Source organism: Cygnus olor, chromosome 6 (assembly GCF_009769625.2).
Source record: "Cygnus olor isolate bCygOlo1 chromosome 6, bCygOlo1.pri.v2, whole genome shotgun sequence".
Lineage (NCBI taxonomy): Eukaryota > Metazoa > Chordata > Aves > Anseriformes > Anatidae > Cygnus > Cygnus olor.
The window spans coordinates 4,431,678-4,457,645 of NC_049174.1; the positions used below are offsets into that span (position 1 = coordinate 4,431,678).

General features: G+C 39.4%; 1 protein-coding gene and 1 long non-coding RNA gene across 3 annotated transcripts in view; both read left to right on the plus strand.

Annotated features, from left to right (window-relative positions):
* The window catches only part of COL5A2 (collagen type V alpha 2 chain), a 106,290-nt gene that overhangs the window by 36,144 nt on the left and 44,178 nt on the right, over window positions 1-25,968 (plus strand). The window contains exons 2-6 of the mRNA XM_040560867.1: window positions 17,206-17,430; window positions 19,049-19,062; window positions 21,168-21,200; window positions 21,897-21,929; window positions 22,596-22,649. Coding sequence (XP_040416801.1) covers window positions 17,206-17,430; window positions 19,049-19,062; window positions 21,168-21,200; window positions 21,897-21,929; window positions 22,596-22,649 — 359 coding nt within the window. The remainder of the gene's footprint in view (window positions 1-17,205; window positions 17,431-19,048; window positions 19,063-21,167; window positions 21,201-21,896; window positions 21,930-22,595; window positions 22,650-25,968) is intronic.
* Window positions 6,292-11,430, plus strand: LOC121071945. Of its 2 annotated transcripts, none has more exons than XR_005820864.1 (3): window positions 6,292-6,992; window positions 7,077-7,215; window positions 9,001-11,430. It is a non-coding gene; the product is annotated as an uncharacterized LOC121071945 (long non-coding RNA). The 2 variants fall into 2 exon arrangements; XR_005820863.1 differs by having other exon boundaries at window positions 9,155-11,430.

Genomic DNA, 25,968 nt, shown 5'->3' on the forward strand with positions numbered 1-25,968 from the left:
GTCTGCCACGGTGGCAGTATTTAGTTTATTATTCATTTTCAGTGCCTTCCACAACAGTAAAAAAAAAAAAAAAAAAAAAAAAAAAAAAAGGAAAAACAACCCCCTCTAACAAAAAAAAAAAAAAACAACACTACCACCAAAACCCAACCTTGATTAAAAAAAACAATAAGTCCAAAAAATCCCCCGTCAAGCAGTGAGCAAATTCCTCGTCAATAAGGAATTTGTGGCCTAAATATAAGAGGAAATTGGAATACCCCAAAGTTTGTAGCACAAGAAGAACGAAGCTAGTCAATATAAAGTAAATTGAGTACGTGTACACAGGAGAGCCCAGTCCACATTTACTGAAATTAAGAAAAGTGGTTGTGTTTGTTAAATTAGAGCGGCCCAAACCATGATGGGATTGGATCCAGAACTGAGTGGAAATGGAAGCTTTGTTAGTTCTACCTTTAACATTGGAAGCTTTGTTAGTTCTACCTTTAACATAGATCTTAAAAAAAATCAGTTCATTTTCAACAAATACATTTAGCATACATGCACTCAATTATCTTAGATAATCATCAGCTCTAGATCAAATTGTGCCTCTGTGTCTCTTTGCACAAATCCCATTATGTAGTTGGGAGCACACGATGGACCCTAACTTCTGTATTTAGAACAGTATTCAGGTTAAACGCTTTGGGGAAGGACAAAGCTGAGCTAATATTCTCTGAAATGTATCTGAACATTGTTTGTAAATCTGGGTTTAGTTCCAGCAGCAATGAAATCTGTCACAAATAGCTGTTTTATCTGTGTTATCTTCAGTTTCTAACCACACTTATCTTTGGTTTACAACCGTTCATAAAACTGCATATTGCACACACACATATTTGTACCTATAGAGCCACTACATGACAGATACGATATGCATTATCGTTCTGCAGTGGTGCCGGGAACACCAAGAGCAGCAGGATGAGATCCCACCTTGCTTGCTAAACTCATTTCTGGTAGAAGCTGGAGAACTGCTGGGAACCCCCCACTTCCTCTGTCAATCTGCTCCCACACAAACTACCTTCTCTCTTTTCCAATAGTAGCTCAAGAATGACTTTTTCCCCAGCTTTACCAAATAACTCCTGGGATTGTATCTTGCTAGTTGATGTGGAAATTTCATCTGCCAGCTAGAAAACCACTGGAAACAGGGAGGCCTGTTACAGAATTGCTGACACAACTTTATCTATAGCATAGCAGTGTAAACCATCTGTTTCATATAACGTGGTTATTATCTTTTCTTGTCAAACTTATCACTATGAAAATACATTGCTCTCTTTTTTTTCCAGTGTCTGTAACATACAGGAGTGCAGTTACTGACGTGCTGAGAATGAGCTTTATGAAAGACAGCTGTCCATTTTGATACCATGCCATTAATATATCAATTTACGCATACTTCATTACCAGAGGCAGAAAGTTGCTCCTTTTTTTGTTCCCCCAGTTCGTCAGTGTTGGTGGTTCTTCAGGGATACAGCACACAGGACCACATTTAGATGTGCATTTCATTCTGCAGCTCTTAAAATTGTAACTCAGCCCTTCTGCTCAAACTGGTGTAGAAGGCAGCTGCCCTGAAGGGTCGATATAAGCAGTGGGTGATGCTGTTGATCCAGTAGCTTCAGTGCAACTGAAGGTCAACCCATTCATGCTCAAAAGTGCAACCTGAAAATCTTGTGGGTGGGCTAGGAGCATGAAATAAATTTATCACTTTAAGAGCATCCTAGTACAGTTCGCATTGTTACTGAAAGTCTGAAATCTCACATCGCTTTTTGTAAAGAGCCGGGCAGCAAAGCAAGGAGATGAGCATTGGTGTGTTAGTATTTCACTTTTAGATCACTGTTTTATTTAAGGCAAAATTGAAGTTACACTAAGTTAGAAAGCTGGTTTTGAGTACTGGATGCTCATCGAGCATTTGGAAGGTCTGCCCAACATAAGCACTGGTGTGCATTTTTAATTTCTAAAGTAATAACTCATTTCCTGCTGTGCATTTGTTTTGGAAAAATTCATTCATTTTAGCAACCTGTTAATAAATTTGATTCCAGGTATGACCCTTCTAACCTGGTAGAATTCATATTTTAAAAATACAATGATAACATACTTGGCTTTACTTGCACAAAAGATTGTTGGAAGTAGCTGCATGAGGCTACAAGAGCACAAACCACTGGTGGAGAAGGAGTTGCTGAGGAAGGACATTGGCAATATTGCATTTCTTCAATACTGTGAATAATTTTAGCAATGAGACACTGTGTTCTGGAAATTATCACAGACCTCTAGTGTACTTTGTGGATAGATGCCAGCTATTTCTAATCCTCTGGGAACTTTCTTAGAACAGAATGATAGATATCTATATAAAAAACAGATGCTCATTGAGGGACTAAAAGTCAAAATCTTTAGCTGGTGTAAATGGTAGAAGATCTAGTTTACTGGTAGCTACTGATTTTTAATAGCTGTAACTTGTCGTACCAGCTGAGAATGCAACGCCTTATTTCCAGCATTTTTCTTCAGCTATAAGAAATATGAGTATCTTCAAGGATGCTTTGATGACTGTGATATTCTGAAGGAGGTAAAAGATTGGAGTTCGTTCTAAAGCTGTGCTAAGTCTGAAGTATAATGTTCCTAATTAATTAACAGTATTTCAGGCATTTCAGTTGGCTAGTAGAACAAAAAAATGTTTATTTACATATAGATGTTAGTCTTATTTTACACAGAATTGGGAGTAGTGACTCAAGCAACCTCACCTCCTAAGGGACTTCAACATAAAAATATCTTACAGGCTTTAAGGTTCCAAGATAATGGTCTCAATTATGTCCTCTCGCTCATAATGAGCATCAGACTCTCCTCTTGTTACCAAAAGCATATTCCCATATATTTCATACCTCACTGAACTGGATTCCTATTTCTAAACTGATGGTAAGGGATGTTAAAGGGTCGTCTATTACTAAATCAATGAGCTGTCATGATTTTTTTTTTCCCAAGAGGATGAGGCATTTTGCTTTACTTCTTGCCAATGCAATTACTGATTCTTCCTAAATTTTACTGGACATTTCTCAAATGGGAAGTTGTAATGTTAAGGGATCCCTTAACGTTCCAAGAGATGTAAGGTGCTGAAGTAAAGGAAAGATGTATTATTTTCTTAGGGAAAGGAAACAGAGGTTCAGAGGAGAAATTTGGTTTTTGGAGGAAGAAGGTAAGGTGGAAGAGCTTTGTGGTTCAGAAAATGGAATTACATAAGAACCTAAAAATAACTGTGGAGATGCTTTTTGAGGAAAAGTAAGATCTTGAAATGCTCAGGTGGATTTGTGATATGTTGGAGTTTAGCAAAACATTATTTGAATTCTCCTGGAAGTCACTTGAAACTGCTAGAGGGAGCTGGTGAATGGACTTGTATCACGCTCATATGTCAAGATGTTTTTAAAATCACAGAACACTGTTTACATGCAAAGCCTGCAATAATTTCCTGCTCAGGTAGAGGCCACAGGGTCCTAAAAAGGACCCCTCTACATCTTCCTGAGGAGAGGAAATGGATAAAGCAGGTGATGGTCTCTTCTGGTAACCGATGACACGATGCCTGGGAACGGCACAGAGCTGTGCCAGGGGAGGTTCAGACTGGACCTTAGGGAAAATTTCTGTATTGTGAGGATGGTCAAACACTGGAATTGGAGGCTGGAGGCTTTCTAGCGAGGTGGTTGATGCCCCAGGCCTGTCAGTGTTCAAGAGACATTTGGATAATGCCCTCAGTAATATGCTTGAACTTTTAATTAGGCCTGAAGCAGTCATGCAGTTAGACTAGATGATCTCTGAAGGTCCCTTCCAACTTCCTGCTCTACTCTGTACTGGTGCAGCCTCACCTCGAGTACTGTGTGCAGTTTGGGCACCACAGTACAAAAAGGACGTGAAACTGTTGGGGAGTGTCCAGAGGGCTATGAAAGATGGTGAAGGGCCTAGAAGGGAAGACGTATGAGGAGTGCCTGAGGTCACTTGGCCTGTTCAGCCTGGAGAGGAGGACACTGAGGGGAGACCTCATCGCGGCCTACAGCTTCCTCACAAGGGGGAGTGGAGGGGCAGGCACTGACCTATTCTCCTTAATCACCAGTGATAGGACCCGCGGGAATGGTGTCAAGCTGCAGCAGAGGAGGTTCAGGCCAGGCATCAGGAAGAGGTTCTTCACTGAGAGGGTTGTTGTGCACCGGAACAGGCTCCCCAGTGAAGTAGTCACAGCACCAAGCCTGTCTGAATTTAAGAAGAGATTGGACTGTGCACTTAGCCACATGGTCTGAATTTTTGTGTAGATCTGTGCAGTGCCAGGAGTTGGACTTGATGATCCTTATGGGTCCCTTCCAACTCGGGATATTCTATGATTCTATGAACTATTCCATTCCATTTTTTAAGAAAAGTCCTAATCTGTAAAGTTAGTTGACGTAATCGGGCTGCACTTATTGGTTGGTTGCATTGTGTGAAAGATATGATTGGTGACACAATTAATTCACCACTAATAGTCACTTCTAGCCATCTGCTATGTTAGAGAGAAAACATATAAACTGAAAGGTGTTTAGAAGGAGCTGAAGTAATATGATGCATCAGAAATTTCAGTGCCTCTGAATCCAACACAACAGTGCTCTGCATGAGAAGCATTAAGCCCTTGGGCATTACTGGGTGTCTTTTCATTCCAGAGGCTTGATCCCCCAAATCTTATCATTTAATAGCACTGAAGACCAAGTAATAGTAATGGCAGTCCAGGTGTTTTTTTTCTTTTCTGTTTTTCCATTTGGGTCTGCAGTACAATCATGTGGCTTGGGAGACAGATGAACTAGGCCTCAGACTTTAACTGCTGAACCAAGGTGAAGGTGGTGCACAGAACTTCTAGCTTCCAGCTCGTCATTTCCACTTCAAAGACAAAACCAGGACTGGTCACAGAAGAGCCCAGTTGTGGGCCAGGGTTCCCTATGTAGTTCCTGCAGATTTCTGGATGCAGTGGAAGACTGAGCATTTACACCAATGACAGGGCATAGGCACTCGAATTATAGAGTGCCCACATACCACCCACACAGAGCTATCTCAAGTCTATGTGGAGCATGGACTTGCAGTCAAATATTTAACTTCTCTCAACACCACACGGATTTTCATTCTTTAACAAAAGGGAAAATAAGCCAAGGTTGCATGATTTATGCATTATGGGCACCTGCTTGCAGCTTCCACCTCTGCTGGGAGAGTTAACTGCTGCAGAAAGACGTCAGTATTTATAGAGCTTGGCTGTGGAAAAAAAAAAAAGTTGCTTGGATGCAGCCTTCCTGGGCTTTTAAAGGCTTGTATCAAAGAAACAATGGAAGGATAAAATTAAAAAGATATGAAAAATGATGAAGTAGTTTTTGAAAGGAAGAACTAAGGGAAATAGAAAGTAAATGAAGTTCAAAGCAAACAGTTGCTGGAGGTGATGACGGCTGGTTTGTTTTAAACTACAGATCCCTACTTGAATTTTAATTCATTCAAACCCTTTTTACCATGGACAATTTGCCTGACAAAAGTTCATAATGCTTCATCCCTGAAGCATGGAAGGATATCCAATGAATAAAAGCAGGAGAGCCTGCAGGAAAGCCTTTCATTTCCTCTGTCCCAGAAATCCTAATCCTGCAGGAGAGCAAAGTAAAGGCTGGTGTGTATCTTTTTAAAGAACATTTATTAATGTTATGCATCTAAATGACAGGGTGGACAGGATTTTTTCTTTGCTGACTTTTGTTTTTAACATTCAACGTCATTTTTTATGCTCATCGCTTTTTTTTTTTTTTTTTTTTAATATGTATGGACCAAGAATTGGGGCAATACCAGAGCCAAGTTAAAAATGAAATTGAAAAAAAAAAAAATAGAAAGATAACCTTTTTCAAACACAAGATGCAGTAACAGGGAGTCTCCAGATATGCAGAGAGACCTCTAATTCTGCTTTCACAGTGGATTTTACCTACAACGTCTACCTGTACATTTAAACAAGCATAAGTTAATGTTACCGTATCCCCCTGTTACATAGAGGCAAAATAAGAAACTGTGTCTTCCTTCCTTAAATTTAAGGAAGCTATACAACACTTTGAAAATGGGGTAGGGATATTCTTTCCCTGACCTAGCTTTATCCTTCTTCTAGTAGTAATTACATTAAATTAAATTGGTCTGCAAATGTAAAACTCTACTTGAAGACATCCTGCGAGTTGCAAACACCGGTCTGTGTTAGAGAGGAAGCTGCTTGTAAATATCCATGGCTTTCCTAGCTGGAAATTCAGGATGAACTGAGGTAACCTTGAGAGGTCTGATGACTCAGTAATAAGGTAGAATCAGGTCAGGTCAATGAAAACACTTTTCCTCAACTTGACTTGGGTGTCTGTTTTTACACGGCTTTCTTGGTATAAAGATCTCTGTAGCAAAGCCAATGTTTTCTTGACTGAAATATGTTATTTCAAGCATTCTGAAAATAAAAAGAAGGGTTTTCAAGTGGATGTATCTGGTAAAATTACCGTCTTTGGTATTTCAGTAATTCGGTGCTTTCCAACAATCAAAAAAAAAATGTAGAAAAATTCCTGTCTGATGCTAATTGTCCTGCTCTGACATTCAGTCCCAAGGATTTTGATTATTCATACCTATTCTTTATTGAAATGGACTGGATTCTGCTCACTTCTTGCTTATTGACACTTATTTTTAGACATTGAGAGAAGGAAATTGCTTATTACTCCTGTATCTGTAAGTAACAAATAAGTTTAATTTCTGCAGAAGTTAAATTTCTTTTTGGACATGAGATGTATGTGAATCACCATCTTTCTCTCTCACATATGTGACTGACTTTTGATTGCATTTGAAACTAAGCTGCTCCTTTACAAGCTTCATCCCTGATGCTGTGCAGAAAGCAGCTAGAATGCCCTGAGGGCTGCCAAAGCCTATTCCATATAATCTTGAAACCAGAAGTTGCTGACCGAGCCGCCTGAAGTGTGGCAAAGGTAATGGCAGCAGAAAAGAAACCGAGGTTTTGTTGCTGGAATCTTTGAAGACTTTCTTGCTTACTATTCTTTTTTTATTTTCAGAGGCCCAAAGTTTCAGCAAATGAATAGCTATGCTGTACAAACTACATATTATGAGTATAGCTTTCCAGCAGTACCTTCCTACTCCACCCACGCACTGGGTGGTTTTCTCTTCAGTCTGAAATGCTGAGCCTGTTGGAATGTAAGGATTTTTAATTATGGAATTGACTTTTCTTACTAATTACAAATCTTTATTTTTAGTTAAAAAAGAGGGTGATATTAGTCAGCAGAGGATGCATTTAGGGGATTGCGTGAATACACTTTGCAAACCGCAATGTAAAAGAGCCTTGTGGAAAAGGCAATGTAATGGTACGTTTCTATTGAACTTTGATGTGTATGGCTTCAAAGAATGAGGATGTTTGGGCAGCAGCAAGTGTGTTTCTCTTAGATGTAATAAGACAACATCCATACCCATTTTGTCTGACTTCAAAGGACATAAATCCTACAAAATAAGGAAGGCAAACCAGCTCTTTTACAGTGCAAAGTAGTTAATTTGTCAGTCAAACTTTGAGCATTATTGCATATATGAAACTAGAACAGCGGAACTTGCCCGAGCTTGGTAGGTGGGTACACAGACGAGATCAGCTTGCAGGTAGGGGCTAGCTGCTTCATGAATTTTCCTGTTGCTGTCAAGTTGGCTAAATCTGATTGCCTTCTACAGTGAGATAATTGGCTTGGTGAATAAAGGGAAGGCAGTGGATATTGTTTACCTTGAGTTTAGCAAGGCTTTTGATGCAGTCTCCCATAGCATCTGTATCCAAATTGAGAAAGTATGGACTGAAGGGCTCCAAGGTGAATGAAAACAACAAGGTTAATGAAAAGCTGGCTGAGTTCAAAGAGTAATGGCTGGCAGCTCAAAGACCAGCTGGTGGCTAGTTAATAGTGGCATACCTCCAACAGTGGTCAGTGCTGGGGCCAAGAAGATTAATTTTTTTCAGCATGCACCCTTAAATACTTTGTTGGTGGCTAAATTGGGAAGAATGGCTGATATGCTGGATGGCAGGGGTGCTGGTTAAAGGGATCTAGACAGAAATGGGGTGACAGAAACCTCACAAAGGCAAATGCATCTGGAAGAGGATGAACTGGGGATTGACTTGCTGGGGAGCAGCTTTGAAGAAAATGACCCAGGGTCTGTGTGGACAGCAAGTAGATGAGCTGGCAATGTGAGCTTGCAGCAGTGAAGGCAAACTGTACTGGGCTGTGTTAGTGAGAGCACAGTCAGCAGGCAGAGAGAAGGGATTTCTGCCCACTCTTCAGCTCTTTCAGATGTCCATTTTGGGCCGTTCAGGTCAAGATCAAGACCAGAGTGTGTAAATGGATGGGCCACCAAGAAATTAGGGAGCTGATGCACGTGCTGTAGGTCGAGTGATCTGGATCTGCTCATCCTGAGCAAAGAGGTTGTTCTGTGTTTGCCATCAGAATTGAGCATGGGATTTAGTCCGCTAAGGCTGACGCTGTGGTATATGGTGTTCACACAGACCACCTCCACTGTTAGTGTCACAGCAGATGGCAGCTTACTTCCCCGCCTCACCACAGGTAGTTAAGCTAATTAGACTGCATAGAGTAATTTTTCTTTAAAACACACATCGCAGATCTGACATGATTTTTTTTTGAGTTAAATTGTAAGCTATATTCTTGTCATTAATCAGACACTTTAAAACATTGATGAAGAAGCGAGTAAAGTTATTTAGGCAGGAGATTTCTACAGGGCCTATGATGAAATATAACTTCAGGAAGGAAAGATTAGAGTTGGAAAAAAAGTTAAAATGGAATAATATTGATGATAATATAATAATAGGTAGAGGAGTTACAAGAACATTTAATACGAAATTAAGGATCCTCTTTATGTCTGTTTCATTTGTCAGAGAATGGTACAATGTATTCTTTAATATATACATGAAAAAATTATTCTATGATTCTTTATTAGGAGTAATCTGCAAAGTATATGCTTATAGAAGGGGTTACTTACAGTGCTCAGGTGTCAAAATGTATTTTCTCATCATCTGACATGAGATGAAAACACAAAGCAGTGCGAGGCACCTGTATAACTGCGCAGCAAGCAGCTCCCTTTGTGCTTTCAGAAATGGTTCTCCAGGAGCTGACGCAGCGCAATCTCACCCCATCACCTGGGCAGTCGGTTTCTGGCCAGCTGGATGACCAGGAGGGCTGCTTGTGAAGCACTTGTAGATTTATCGCAGGAATCCAAACGTCCTGTGAGTGTGGAAACTGCGCCTTGCTGATACAAGTTTCTTCACAGCCAAAACGCATCATTTTTTTTACTGGTGCACAGCAGCCTAAGACTGGACTTCGGAAAGACCCAAATCAAGAGCTCACAGATTCCAGAATAGTGTGCCAAAGTAGACAGAGAATATTACATTTTCATTTTAAAGTGTTGCTATTTTAGACGTTAGGCACAGTTCCTTACATCCTGATAAGATCTGCAGCATCAGGTTGGCCAGAATTCCCTCTGTCGGAGCATGGTTGCTACAAAAACAAAGCCAAAGCATTCAGCCTTGCAGTTTTAACTGTTTTAATTTTAAAGGCAATGCCTATATTGTAGAACTTTGTGAAAATTCAGCAGTGCCGAGCCCTGGCCCTACTCTGCTTCCACAGACTGGAAGTATTTCTGCACACGCTCTTTGTAAGTGCCTCCATCAAAAGAATCTGCTGTTCCTGCGGGTCCAGCAATGAAAGTGATTCCACTTAAAATTGTCATACCAGAGTCAAGACTATGTTCAAATGCTTTGCTTAGAAAATCAAATGACCTCTGTTGCGTCAAGCCTCTTTTGAAATAGTAAAACTTAGTAATTTGCCAGGGTAAGCACGCTTTTAGGCTTTGCCTGCCCCGAGTTGGGAAGTAAACTGTGGGACAGGTGGATATGGCTGAACTGGCTGCACCGCGATGACCTCGAAGGACAAAGTCCAAGCAGTGTGCTGTGGCAGCATGGGCTCCAGCAGAAACCAGGCACCCCACTACGGACTTGAGCTTTTGACTGATTTCCTCCAACTGCCAAAATCTGCTACAGTGTTTTCTCAGGCATGCCCCGAATGCCTCCACATAACGATCTGTGTGCAGCCTCAGACATTTGGAAGTAATTCCATTTCTCACTGTATACTTGAGGCTTGATTGTTGTCATCAGGGACTATTTGTATGAGCACTGCTGCAGGCCAGGCTCTTCAAACTCCCTCTTCAACCTTTTCTCCTACCAAGGAATTTGACCAGCCATTCTACTTCTGAACCAAAGTAACAGTGGAGAAAAATAAAGACATTTTTACACCTGTCCTTATTTACGGGATGACTCTAGTGAGTTAGTTAAACCAAATGCTTTTCTGCTATGCACAGACTCAACGCTGTAAGGTTACCCACAGAAAAAGACCAATGTGACCAATCTTTCCAGTGCACTGCCCTGTCCATAGGATAAGATGGGGTCTTTAGAAAGGCTGCCTTGTTCATTAATTAGCTCAGGAATGATGAAGTCAATATGCAGATACAACACCATCAGATACTCTTAATGAATTGAGCAGTATAAGAAACAGTGGATAACACTGTAGGACCAGGAAGAGAAATCCTTTTTACCAGAAGGGCTCCCAGTATATTCTACCTTCATATCCAGCATGTGTTGGACCTCGTAATTAAAATATTGTTCTCGATTGTTGTGTTTTGGAAATCAAATTTTTCCATTAAAAAAGAGAGCAAAACTATTGTTCTCACTGGTTGAGCCATAACTACGTGAACCTGTGAGTGAGGGGAAATCTGGACCAACAAACCAAATGTTGGGGTAGTATTGCTCCCATCCAGTTAAGGAAATGTGGGGAATCAGTTATATTCTTAGAATATCAAGTTAAAATTCATTCAGAGGAGTCTAACAATATCCTAAGCGTGGTTCTTGCTTTTCAGCTTTCCCCATTCATCCAAATTTTGAATCACAGTGCTGAGATGGAAAACAGAATTATTTATTTTGGCAAAATTTTCTGGAAGGGATAAAACCAATAGCCAGATCACACTCAGAGGCCTTTACGTGGGAGGTTCTCTCTTCTCCTGAGTCAACATATATTGGTTTATCATTGATTTTTGCTTCTGGACTGCTCTTCAGAGCTTGGAGGTTGGGTTTTCTTGGTTGACAAACCTTGGTGGGTGAACTCCCTCCCTGTAGTGCCAGCCAGAACAGCTGGCCAGCTGCAAAGTGCATGTATTCAGTAAGGCTCCGGTTAACTGCTGTAGCAATTTCAGCAGTTAATTAAGTCCCTGCTTGGGAGCTGACTTACATCTTGATACTTGGCAGTATTTATTTATACTTAATGTTATGGTAGTGGACTTTGCAAGAAAAACAGTTGAGTCTCTGTAATTTTCCATTCCTAAAATACACGTTTTAAAATTACCTGCGTTATTTAGGAATACACCCTGGGTCTTTTATTATTCCCAAACAAGGCACAAGGGCTTCAGCTCTTTCTCTAGATGACTGACTAAACAATCGCATTGAAATCTCGTGATGAACTAAGACCACTGGACTTCTTCAATCTGTAGAATGCTTCTAAAATATTTATTTCATATGAACTTTGCAAGTTATCCTATAAGGTGTTTAAGCAGGAACTTATAGAATGAATTAAACAAACAAAAAAAAACACCACAAAGCTCCTCTTTTCCTAAGAAACATTTCCGATGAAGCCTGTTTTCCTACATGTTTGTGTTTTAAATACTTTCCCAAAAGTGTCGTGAAAGGGATTTATCCCCTTGTTTTACAAGGGAACCTCGGTGGGGCTCTAACTTGGGGCTGTCTTCTCTTCCAACCTGTGCATTCACAAAAGTTCCAGGAGCACAGTACCTTAGTGACCTGCTCTCTCACAAGGTCTCTCAAATGTGGCTGAAATCAGTCCCTGGAACCAGATGTGCCTGGGACACAGATGTCACAGTGCACCTCGTAGGACCTTGAGGTCCTATAATGAATAAGTCCTCTGTGCTATACTCACGATGGGTCTGTATGTGTCATTCCTAACTTACTGTCTTGACTGCGCAGGGGAATTTAACTGACTTTCAAGACATGGAGAGGACATTCATCTTCTGTAACTCTTAGGGAATTAACGATGTGTTAAAGCCCTTGTTACTGGTGAGCTTTTCTAAGAGAATGCTGTTATTTGCATTTAAGTGCATCCTTGTGCTGTTGCTATTACTTCTAGTTCATTGAGATGCATGATGCATCTTGAATGGAAACATCTGAACACAAATTTGATTTGATAATGCCACTCAAATATTTCACATTAAGTGAATACTGAATCGATTTATTATTACTATTATTGCTAAGGGATTCCAGGTTCCTCCTCATATATGTTTTTCCTCTGTAAGCTGTCTGTGCTAGTCACTATTAAGAAGAATCCTTTCTATGGAACAAATGCAAAATAGATTTTATATTTCTCAGCACTCCTGAGAAGTATCTGATTTTCAAAATAATTGTTACTTACATTAGAATTTGTGTGATACAGTGGTTTGGCTAGTGCTCAAAACTACTCAGAATACTGAGAAAAAGAGTTATCAAAAGACAAAATGTCAGGCAGTGTGATTCCTATAGGAGTAAATAAGAGTTTTTTTCCATTGATTTAATGAGAATTGCATCAAGCTCTATGCTAATGTTGTAGCAGGCTGGCAATCAAGCATTGTTAACACCAAGCTACTCTTGTCCCTCTCTTGGCGCTCCGTCCACATGCAGAACAGTACATCTGCAGAATGGCTGTTAGCACGTACTATCTTTCACCTTGATTTTCTTCTGCACCTCTGCTTTATGAGTCAGCAGGATTAGATAGTTGTAATGCATAACTTGAAACTCAGCTTTTCATATTCTAGAGTTTTCTTGCAGTTTTTTTTTTTTTAACTTAAACACTAAGTATTTTACTGCAATCTTATATTTCCATATACTTTTCACAGTCTAGAATCAGGCTGACAAAGATGAGAAGCTACCTGCAGAAGTTGTTTTGTCTCCAGTCTTTTTCATTCAGTAATATTTCCTTTTCTGTTCTAGACTTTTTATGTTAAGCAATGTAAAAAAGTACTGGACTTAGTGTAGAATATGCATCAAAAAGTCCCTCTTGGCAGAAAGCAAGCATAACACTGGCAGCCGGAGCTTTAAGGACCAGCCATCATCTCTTCTGGCTCTGTTAGGCTGTGTTCTCTGCCTCTGTAGGTCTATCAGCATTTACGCTCCTTTAATTATGTCACTGCTTGAGCGAGTAAAAGTGAAATGAAATGGAGCTGCTTCACTGTTGAATCCTTCCCTTTCCCCTACCATTTCATCTATCAACAAACCAAGACCCATTTTCTCCCACTTTACTCTCTGATTTCCATTTCTTTCCCCTGCGTCAGCCCTTGGAAGAGCAGCCTGGTGTCCAGGCTCTGCTCACCAGTCAACGTGTGCCATAAAAGTGAGCAAGTGGTGGATCTCCAGGTGCACTTGCACCATGGTACACGGCTGGTAGTGCAAGATTTAAGTGGTTTTGTATGCTCTCTCTTAAAACGTTCCTCCTGTCCTTGGCTCGTTGAGGAGGGGAATTAACATGGATATTTGCTTGCAAAGAGACCAAGCTCAGCAAAAACGCCCAAAGCAGGGTGTGGCTTGCACGCCCTTGCTGGATGCCTTTGGGCTTTGCTCGTGTGACTGATGGGCTTTGACAGCCATCTAGTGGTTGGGAGTTTTTTTTTTTTTTTTTTTTTTTTTTCCCTTCTTCTTCAATAATGTGTACAACTTCAGTGTTGTCGGAGCTGGGCCTGGGTATGTCAGTCCATGATGTGATTTCTACTTACAAAGAGTTGATGCTTGGTCTCTGAATATGATGATTTGATATATCAGCTGGGGATGACTTTTGACTTCTGGTTGAGCAGTTCTTTCACGCTAAAATGATATTCCAACAGATCAATGTATGACAGAAAAAAAAATCACATTATAATCATGGTGCCTTTCATTGAAAACCTCTTTCAGAAAGGTCCTTTTGTACAAGCACACAAATGAATGTCTTTAAATTTTTCATAGGGCATTTTTTGTACCTTGCCTTTTGTGTTTGCAGGCTGCTTTGAGACTCATTTTCCCTGACTCAGATGGATCGGTGACCCTGTGGATTCTGTAGTCGGGTCCAATAGCAATAATAGTTGTACTTCTTGTTGGTGAGAAAGGAATTGGTTAATGGACTACCAAATCATTTTGCCACATTAACAATTTCCAAAGCGACTTCTGGAGTCGTTCAGCATCTTGTGTTACAACTGCAGAGGTAGAAAGAACATGTGAAACAAATACTTTGTTACTTGGTCTCTATAATTAAAAAAACTTGTTCATTTCCAAGCCAGGGAAGAAACAGAATAGTACAATTTCCTTTGCTGCCTTTCTTGGTCTGGGTATGGATGGATAACAGGCCTACAGTTTGGATCTGACGGTGAAAAGTCAAAAGGTGCTTGTGGGACGAGTTGGAGGTGCAGTATCTGCTCTCTGCAGGTTACTGTTAGTGTAGCACAGTCACAGCCCAAAGGAAAACTAGAGACAGCAAACGTGATAAAAAAGAGTTGAAATAAAAAATACATTTACTTTTCTTTTAAAGTTATCAGTGTATCTGCAATCTGAGAGGAAGTCAGACTTCTTAATATATTTCCAGAAGTGAGTATGTGCTGTTTTTCCCCCTCCCTTTGCCTGCCCATCTCTTCCCCAGCCACCGAGCAGGGCTCTGGCAGAAGCTAGTCACCACCTGGCGCAGCTCCGATTTGCCAAAGCAGTTGCTGTGTGGTTTATTTGAAGTCATGACAGAACGCTGACTTTGGGCTCAGTAACTCAGAAATTTCATTTATGCAAACTGCTGCTCTGGAACAGCACAGCGAGTTCTACTGGTGATGCATTAAGGAAGACACAGACCATATGCCAGACATCTGGGGGAAAAAGGCTAAATATGTCAGACAGCGCGTTATGTCATGCACACAAGGGAGAAGTGAGAAGAGTGCTTTTCAAAATGCATTCTGCAGTTTGGAAAGTGATTCTCACAGTATCCTAAACGGGCTGTGCACCACACTTGGTTGATGTCTTTACTTCACACTGAAAACATTTCCTCCCAAGCTTCTGTGGCACCCCTTTGAGTTGTTTTGTCAGTGTATGTGATGAACCAGTTGAAGAGAGGAGATGACCTGGTATAAATTTGGATTTCAGTTTCTGTTGGAAAGCTGCAGAAGCTGATGATGGCAGGCAACAGTTAATGACACATCTGCTCCGTTTCTCTGAGCTTTGACATTGATGGAGTAACAGGACTTGAGTTAAGGCATGAAGCTGAAATCCTAAATCTGTTCCTGTTTATTGCTTTGTGATTTTCTGTTTACATCTGGTTCAAGTTAGGGCAGAAATGCATAGAACAGTGAAGCTGACCTTGTGCTTAGTGCTGTTAATTGTTATGCTAATAACAGGTTTTCTTAAAAAATGCCGATAGTGATCTTTGACTACTGGGATGCACCCAGAATATGTATGTAGAGCTACCTCTGTTCCCAGTCTTACTTCAGTTCAAAATTAGAGCTGTTTGGGAATCTTCAGACCAAGATTTTAACCAGACTGTTCCAGTTTCAAAGACATTTTTGATAGAAGGGTTTCTGTGGTCAGCTGGAGTTGCCACCCAGAATAAGATTAATCCTTGCCATGGTATCCCAAGGTCAGGAGAGTTGTTTGGAGCACAGGAAGCTGCATGTGAGAGCTCTGCTGCCTATGGCTCTGAGGAGGGAATCTTGGCACTGGGGTTTTTGTGTTGCAGGTTTGGGACCCATGGCCTGGGGACTGTCTGGGGACAGTTCATTCCTTCTGCTGGAGCTTGTGTTGTGTGGAGCTTTAGAGGATGAAATATTCATTAGGTCGAAGTGAAAAAGTCTCTTTTCTGCTGATAGGGCATTTAAAAAAATGTTGGACAACCAAAGAATTTTTTTTCTTAAAGTGTATTTTATTTTAAAATTGTATTTTATTTTTAGGAGGAGATTATTGCTTCATTATTTAAAAAAAAAAAACAACTCCCCCTCCTCCCCGCCCCCAAACCAAAACCAACCCAAAACAAAAAACTACAGATACCTGGACTGTTTGCTTATATACCTAAAGGGACAGTTATGTCCCCTCAAATAGGGAAATTTTTGAAAATTTTAAGTTTTCTCAGAACAAAAAAAAAAAAAAAGAGAGAGAGAGAGAAGAGAATTCAACCTAGAGAAGTCGTTCCGTCTTGGTGACAGTAGATTGGAAAACTACATTGAACTACATTGAATGGATTTCTAAATGTAATTAATGGAATTCAAGAAAAAGAAATAAAGGGTAGATAGGGTAAAAAGGATGCATAACTTTAGTAAAATAGGACGCGCTCCATACAAACATGAGAAATACGTACACAGATAGGACATTCGTTTAGTCAGTAGATGCTGCACCTATATAAATGGCCACGTAGGACGTTCTTTTATGTATAGTTAAGATATTTAAGAGGTATTTTGTGTGTAGTTAACATATATCAATAGCAACGAATTATGTATGCACTGGTGTCCTGTTGTCCTATTTGGAAGATTTCACTCTCCATGCTGATATTACCTTATGCCAAGGTCCTAATAAATGATTTTTTTTTTCTTTTTTCCACCAAACATTCTACCATGTCTGTTCCACACTATTGTAAGTCTGGCTGTGTAAAGTACTTGCAGCAGGGAGCAGGTAGCACTTTTTTATTCTTTACAAAAGTATCACAGGTTCCTTTTTCCCAGAAAATGCGCTAATGCCCTGTGGGCAAACATTGCAGAGAGCTGGCATGTGGCAGGAGTTTGTCAATGCAGAGTTAGTACCTCACTGAGCAGAAAGGCACCCAGACTCCTAAGGCAATATACATTTGAGACCATGTGGTGGGGTTGTGCCTCTCCACAACAACTCCATTTTACTTCCCCTTGACTGAGAAATAAGATGGTAAAATAAGAAAGACATTTAAGATGACTGGTATTTCATATGGTGGTTATATATTAACTTCAGCTATGCTGGTGGACTGTTTTCTTCATGTATGTGGTGCTGCTTTTCGTCTTTAGACCTGCTCTTTCCTCATCCTCGTCCTAATGCTCCTTTGATTTCACAGTTGGAAAATGCTTTACATATCCTCACTCTTTTTCCAGGAGAAGATGGTGAAGAAATCGCCTGCACTCAGAATGGCCAGATGTACCTGAACAGGGATATTTGGAAGCCCTCGCCTTGCCAAATTTGCGTCTGTGACAACGGAGCTATTCTTTGCGATGAAATCCAGTGTCAAGATGTGCTGGAGTGTGAGAACCCACAGGTGCCCCCAGGGGAGTGCTGTCCTGTGTGTCCCCATACAACACGAGATTTTGACAATGGCATTGGTAAGATTGCTTTCCAGTTCACTTTTTTTTTTGAAAGGAGAACCAGTCAGGCTGGCCTTGAGAAGGAAATTTGCTCTGCTGTGGTTCAAAATGGGATAGGGAGACCCTGATGAAATCTAGATCTGTGTTCCCAATTTCAAGTCGGAATATGCAGGAAGATTGGTGGTGAGGTTAAAGTTCCCTAAAATCAGCCCAACGAAGTAGGAATCTCACGATACTGAAATTTCTAATAGTATTTCCATTGTGAAAGTTTAAATCTGAAGAGAGTAAATACTTGGCAGCTGTTTTCTGTCTTGGTTTGCACCTGAGCTGGCTCTGGAAACAGTTCTCTTCTGACTGTGAATTTGATTAAGCCCAAAGGCTTTATAGCTAAGAGGTTGAGCTGAATTCCATCTTGATATTTCAAGGAGGTTGCTTTCTGGGTTCTTTTTGTGGTTCATCTGGAACTGAAAGATGAATATGCTAAGGCATATAATAAAATAGAGCGTGCTTTGATAGCAAGCTCAATTCCAGGCCTCTCCAATAGCTGAATAAATGTAAATATTATACGTAAGTGGTGAAATGTAAGCACTATAAAGCATTTCCCCAAGGTGAAACATGGACGCACAATTCTCTCATGAGACATCAGAAAAAAATTAGTATAAAATATTCTTAACTTCCTGCTTGCATACTTTCTGTGATATACCTTCAAGATAATGTCTTTTCCAGTCCATTTTTAATTCTGGGAGAGACTTGGATGAAGTAAATCCCTCCAAATATTTTCCTAAGAGAAAATCTCTTAACTTGCAATTAATATTCATTAATACAGTGTGTTGCATTATTTGAACTATTCTGTATATGATAATTAAAGCATTTATTTATTTTTTTCAGGAGGTATAATTACTGTTGATTAAATTAGTGTAGAACAAAGTAGTAATGAAGAGTGTGTGGTAGGGACTTGCGTAATTGAGCAATGGAGCAAGATGTGGCAAGCATTAATAAACAGATGGTGCCTCCTGCTGTGTTTTGGGAGGCATTAGGCCAAGGCCAACAGATACACCCATAAGATATAAGAGCAGTATGGAAACATTCCAGAATTCCTTACTGTTATTCAGGGTATTAATAAAATATTCCTCTGAAGGATGTTTGTGGATATGAGTGTGGCTACATGGCTCTGAATTCAGGCATGTGTGATATTGCAAAACTTTAACAAAAAAAAGTCACAGACCCTCCAGTCAGCTCTGTCTTTTGAAAAATACTGTGTTGTATGTTGTGGATCCATCAGCATTGCTTGTATGCAAATCTGTAATAAAACTTTGTTTGACTTGACTGCCAACCATTCAGCCAGTGCTAAAAGCTTCTGAGAGTTCCCCATTGGGCGTTCTGCATTCCTGAAGTGTCGCTTCTTATCTTTGCAATGCTGAAAAAGGCTGAGGGTCAGGGACATCACTGAAACCTTTCCGGTTCCTCACACACGAACGAGGGAGTATGTGTATCTCTGGGACCTTCTCCAGGCCTCTGTGCATCCAGGATCTGGGATGGTTCTAGTTATAACACCTTCACTCAACTGTTACCGTGTCTGTCTCTTGGAGTAAAAACATTAATTGTTTCTCTTTTCTTCTTTTATCCCTTTTAATAGGTAGAGGAAGAAAGGTAAGACTTCCTTTATTTATTTACTTATTTTTAAACATATTACAAATGTTAAAAAGTCTCTTGCATCTCCTTGGAGCGCTTTACAGTAAATAAATATAAGCTCTTGTAAAAGGAATTAATTCTTTTTCTCTTATTCTTCCTCAAGATGGGAAGAAGCAAATCTTCATGGAAAAAATCCTGGGATGCAGGCAAAAAATCCTAGCCTTAATATAGAGAATCCCCTGACTGAAAATCCCTGCTGTCTACATCAAAGGAATTCCAGTTTAAGTAGTTTGGTTGTTTCATATCTAGCAGTGCCACAGAATGATGGAAGGGACCACCATTTTATTAGAAGTCAAAGTCCTAAAACTTTCAGCTTGGTTTTGCTGAAACTTAGCTGCCCAGTGTGCACTAGGTAGCACAACCACTCTTTAAACATTCCTGCTGTATTTGTTGACACTTTGTGCTGGAGGTATGTCTTATATTCAGGTGCAAGGCATTACTGCATCTTGTCTAGACGTCCTGGTGTTGGCTTTAAACTACACGTAATTCGGGTAACAATCACAAGATAGCTGTTGCACTACTGCATATAGGGCAGAGCAGCCCCTGAGATATCGTGCATGGCTGGTACATCAGCTTTGCAGCCCATCTTGCTTATCGCTGCACCTAAGGCCAGATGTAATTGCAGGAACCTGTATGACACCTTCTACTGGTAGGCAAACATGCCCCAGATCTGTTCTGCCTTACTTCTGGTATCCCAGGGCACTGATGTGATGAGCTCTATCATAAAGTTATGCCTCCAAATTCAAGTTTTTCAAAATGTTTTACACCGCTCTTTGATCTAAATCATGTTTTTAATAATAACTTTGTTTTTCTTACATTTGCTGATATATTTAAATCTATATACTTGGCCATGAATAAATGGGGCTTTGTATAAATCACTAGAGGATTGCCCAAACATCATAAAAATACTCCTCAGCCATATTTAAAGGTATGAAACCATAGTTAAAAATGGTAATTTTTTGACACCCTTCGTGCTTTCACTGTGCTATTAGTTCAGGGTGCCCCAGGCAGCTTGCATCACATCATGACTATGTTTGAGGCACCGTTAAGTAAAACATTGGCAGCTGATACCTGAGGGCTCATGCAGGTCCCCTCTGACAGACAGCTCTGTAGGTGCTGGGTATGTCTGAGTGCAGGATGGGGACGCGTGGTCCTGGCACTGCCAAAGGACTGCAACGATGTGTTCCTGCAAAGAGCCACGCTTCCACAGGCATCACAGCTTACGGTGTGCAATTAAATGCGGAGAAGATCTATTCTTAAAGGAGAAATTAAAATGCATTCTGATAAATGAGTTTCTGAGATGGTAAGCAGCCTCAAGAAGTAATTGAAATTAATTTTAGGTTATCAAGTATATACTCTCATTAAAACTGAGTATCTCTCTCTGGAGAGGTAGTTTGTGGAAATAAATGGACTGTGACCAGCTCACTACTTGCTAAATGAGGCAGGAAATTTTGTATGTTTACAAAGCCCTCATTTTCTCTTAATAAAATGCTTACCACCAGTAGGTCTAAATCCAGTTATTTTATTTAATGTGTAATCATTGTGAACACATTCAGCACACAGAAAAGTCAATTGCTAAATGCAATCCCCTTCATTCTGAGGTCATGCAACTTTGCTTTGTATTCTGTCCCTATGTTGCAGGTGGACATGCAGGTTTTGTATGTCCATGTTATTAATTCTAATTTAATGTCTTGAAGAAATGGCATCTGAATGCTGCTGTGGGCTTTGCATTTCAACTGAATCAAATCATCCCATAACAGAGCAGCAGCATGTTTTCTACTACTTAAAAAAAATCATGGTCATTTCTAACTTTGTGTCTTTTTTTCATCCAGCGTGTTGAGTAGTTAGACAAACTCAGTTAATTTATAGCCTTCCTTTAATCAGTGTCTGTACTCATTAAAATAGTGTGGATTAACTATTGCAGGGACTTTAATTTAGTCACAGTTGTATCCTTAGAAAAGTCTCTGCATTTGTCACAGTCACAGGAATTATATTGGTGAAACTGTTACTGTTAATTTCACTTGTTTTCTGCCATCTGATGTTTCTGCATCCTTTTCCTACAGGGGCAAAAAGGAGAACCTGGAATAGTGCCACCTGTGAGTCCATTTTTTCTTCATTTATCTACACCCCCTAGAAGTGTACATTTCAGTGCTTAAGACAGAATTGCAGCAATTAAAGAAATGCAATACAAATGTACAGGCTGGTAGTGAAAGGTGTGGAATGAATTACTCTGTGTCACATATGTAACATTGGAAATGCCTGTCATTTGCATTTTGGGAAAAGAATTTTAGAGTTAAAAGTGTCATAATCTTTATAGTTAAATTCTGTGGAGGTATGGTGGTATATTAGTGTTTGGAAAGAGTAGAAACATTAGGGAAAACAATACAAATTCTCCCTTTCTATCTTTATTGTTATACATTTCTGGAATTATAGAATCATTTACGTTGGAAAAGACCCATAAGATTGTCAACTTCAACCATCATCTAACACTCAAAAACATGCTAAAGTTCACTGCTAAACCAGGTCCCTAAGTGCCATATCCACATATGTTTTAAACACCTCCAGGGATGGAAACCCACCACCTCCCTGAGCAGCCTGTTACAATGCCTAACCATTCCTTCTTTAAAGTGTGGAGACAAAAGACTACGTAAATAATTGAGACTAAATCATTTTCATTCACTTATTTATCTCACTTTTTTTTTTTTTTATTTTCCCTTTGTATAGAATAACAATGATACTTCGTTATAGGCATAACATTGTGTGGTAACTTTAATTTCTATTGCCTTCTTTAGGTTTCCGGAATACGAGGCCGCCCAGGACCTGCAGTGAGTATTTTCTGAACTTCTGTTTCTCTGATGATAGCATTTTCCACTTTCTGCCACTTCTGTTTTGTATTGTGAGAATGATGTGAAGGAAGAATCTTCCATGCGTGTGATTGGGGGCATTGTCTGCCAAACTGCTGAATTTGAGGAGGTATCAAAATTATGGGATTTTGTACTAGTGTCAGGTCAGCCAATGCCCTAAGCAAATGGATGTGTGCTTGTAGAACATGCATATCTGAGGACCTTTGAGCAAGGTTGTTGCTGGGGAATGCTTTTCTAACAGGAGTAGAAGGAGATGCAGTATGCTCTCCAGCTGCAGCTAAGCAGAGAGCAGTTCTGGACTAGCAGGAAGGGCGTCTCAGACCTGTGCAGCTCACTATTGATAGACTTCAGCATTCAGAAAACCTGTGCTAAATTAAGCTATGGAGCATGTGAGATATGAAACCATTTTGTAGATCTCTGCATCCTGGTTCTGTTCCATTCAGGCAATGTGCATTTGAGAAGAGACAACTGAATATTCAGTGGTCATAGCTGTTTCCTTTATGATCATGTGGGGGAAAAAAAAATCAAAAATTAATTTTCAAATAAGCATGGTGTTTCATATTTTCAGAGCTTTATAAGTCATTAGCTACTTTAAGAGGTGTTCAATATTTCTAAACTTTCTTTTAGGGACCTCCAGGTTCACAAGGACCACGAGGAGAACGAGGACCTAAGGGAAGACCTGTAAGTTATTAAATATTTTTAAAAATTAAGTTCTGGACTAACTTTAAGAGGTTAGATGGCTTTGAACTTTCTCCATGTCTTTGAGAGTTACCAGAGCTTTCCTCATATCTTCCAAGAATTAACTAACAAACAGAAAAAATATTTATATCTCACAATCTCTGGATGTTCTGAGATAACTGATAGAAACTTAGCAGTATTTCCACTAAAAGCCATAGTTTTTCAACAGTTACTTGAAGCAGTGTCTCAGAGTACAGTTTTCTCCAGGATTTAAAAGACAAAAAAAAAAAAATCTAGAACATCATCTTCCTCTGTTTTAAGAACTTGCTGTTTTTTTTGTTGCTGGTTTCTGTTGTGTATCAGCAGCTGTGTGGACTTTGTGGATCAGTATTTCAGAGAAGACAAAGCTCAGGAAGTTAGCAGGAGTTAATATGTGACTACATATGTTGGTATGCTGGTGAATAATATAATCAAGATTGCTCAGTGGAAATAAAGACTTCATAAGGGAATTTCAGCGTCTGCATGTGGAGAACCACAGAAAGGCCAAAAGGGAGTGCTGAAAATACCAAAGACGACACGTTCCTTTTGAAAAAGCTAGGGCAAAATGCAGAAGCTGTTTTTAGCAGGTTTTAAAGAATAGTATCATTGTAATTTCTATGTGGATATTTTCCTATCCCTCAGGAGAGAGCAAGTCAATACTTAACGTATTTTGCTTGAATAACAGAGCTGTGTTTTAGGCATAGGTCTAAAATTGAGTCTTTTTGCTGTTCCTCCAGTGAATGCCTGTTGTCCATAGATGGTAATGACAGTGCTTCTAAAGACATGGAATAAGTGTGTAGCCTCTTTGAGTTGGATGCCAAGCCACTGCTCCTCTCTGGATCACCTTAAGACCTTTGTCTGATGAATTGCTATCAAGATACATAAAAGAATTCTTGGAGTAATTGTGAAACCTTGTCATTTGCAGAGGAATCTCGACTGTGTTTGCAGAGATATCTGAAGTGTCTTCCCAGAGTGCAAGTTTATCAATGAGACACTAAATTTCTGGTCCTGTGCCATGAGTTTCTTGTGTGTCTTTACAGAGTGGTGGCTAGAAACACTTAAAATATCAAAAGGCTGTGAAAAGTTTTGAGTTGCTTTGATGTTCATTATTAACAGTGCTTTGAAGGGATATCAAGGCATTAGGAACCAGTCAGCTTCTTTGAAAACATAATGTCAAAGGTTTTGGTGAGACTGTGTGTATCAGGGTATAGATCAGAGAGCAAAGAGTAGTACTTTAGATAGGGAGTGGCTGCTAGTGCAGGATTTGTGAATTTGGGACTATTAGCATGTAATTTATTTCAAATTCTTTGGTAGCATAACAGTGAGAGAGAAACAGCAAGGCTAGAGTGTGTTTGGATTTACAAAATACATCTGGGGAGGGGGAGTTTTAGAGTGTGATACAATTACATGTAATTACAACTAATCCTTTGAAGACAGAAAATAATCTTGAGCATGCTCAGAACCATCAGTGCATTTTTTTTCAGTATGCTTTTATACTAGATTGTAATTGAAGTAGCAGTAAAATAGATAGTAGTTTCAAAGTGCTCTACTGTGAATTGCATTTCCTTTTATTCCATTACAGGCAAAATCTGTACTAATGTTTCCTGACCAGCAGCAGCAACGGGCCAGAATTATTAAACTGTCATTATCCTGAATACATGTTTAAAGGATGCCACCTTGTGGCTTGTGCTAGGGTTTTAATATATTTGTTAAACCTCACTACCATGAGCTGGTGGAAGATGATGAAAGGTTTTTAATACGCATATAAATTCATATATATTATTAATTATAATCAATATTTTATTAAAATACAATACAATTTGGTTATACACCATCAGTTAGTTATCAGCTATAAATACAAACAAGCTTTTCAGGGACTTTTGGGGTTTTGAGGTAGGGGTGGTTGCAGTGTTGCTCTTGAAGCAGGATTGGTAACTAAAAAAGTAGTTCCTTTCCTAAGACGGAACTAAAAAGAATATTCCTTTTTCTAAATCAGATCTTGTTAATGCATCTCAGTTTGGGTGTTGAAAATAACTAGTTATTTTATAGAAGTCTGATGAATTCTTTTAGGCAAATCTGTTTTTTTCTGTAATGCATAGCTGTGTTTTCCTTTTGTGCTGAGAATAAAGGAAAGAAGACAGTTTACGCTTTTCCTCCTTCAGACATTATACACTTTTAGGTTTGGCAGTGTATAGTTATATTTTTGATAGAAATACTAGATAATAAAGTTTTTTGAAAGAACCTTCTGTTCCTATCCAACATGCAGCAATCTGTACATTAGTTTCAGAATAGCATCTGTTTACAACTCATGTTCTGCAAGTATATGTGTATTTGATACGAAAAAAATGTCCTTAGATTACCAGGCATATAGAAATTCAGGTCATAAAGATATATTGAGAAATAAGAGGAAAAAATTAGCTTGTTTGCTGAGAGTTTCCAGGAATCCTATTGTCAGTACTATGTCAATGTAGCTCTTTCCCAAAGAATGCTTTTTCTTTAAAGCGCACGCTATACTAGTTCAAACTATACTAGTTCAGACCCTAAGTTCCACTGCATGGCAATACATTCCTCATCTCATGGAAATACAAGCAATCTGTCTGATTGTGTTTGTAAAGATGAGTCATTGAGCCAGGCTTCCAAAGTTTTCTGTGTAAGGATTCTTAACGTAGAAGAGCTCATTATACAGTATAATTTTTTTCCTCACTCTTTTCCAGCATTTTTCTTCCAAATGAAGAAGGCAAGTGTGACAATTAATTTGAAGTCCATACTTATGATTGAAGTATATATGTATTGGCCATACTGCCATTGATTTTGTTCCATTAATGTCTTATTAGCTGCTTCTGTATTTAATTTTGGTTCTGACACAACTGCATTGTCATCATAAGATGAATGCAGTTTAGGAATCAAAAGTGAACAATAAAAATGGAAGCAATGGGATAGCCTCCCAACCTATTCTGCAAACACTAATTAGAGAGAACATCAACACCAAGGGAGTTACTCTGCATTTTTGGCAGTGTAAGTGTTGGAAATTCAGTAATAGTATGAGCTAAACCATTTGTGATATCAAGAGGTTGCAGAAATCAGTCTTGCTGGAATTTTCTGAGTGTGTGTTATGTATGTGCACAAATTTGAGCTATCTGTATTTTATAAATAAATTCTTGATGTTCTATATAATGCACAGCAGTTTATCAGGAATAGTATACCCGAATATGAAATTATACGAAGCCTAAGTTTCTAGAATAGCCTTTGAGAGAAATTGCTCCAATTTACTTGTGTGCTGGAT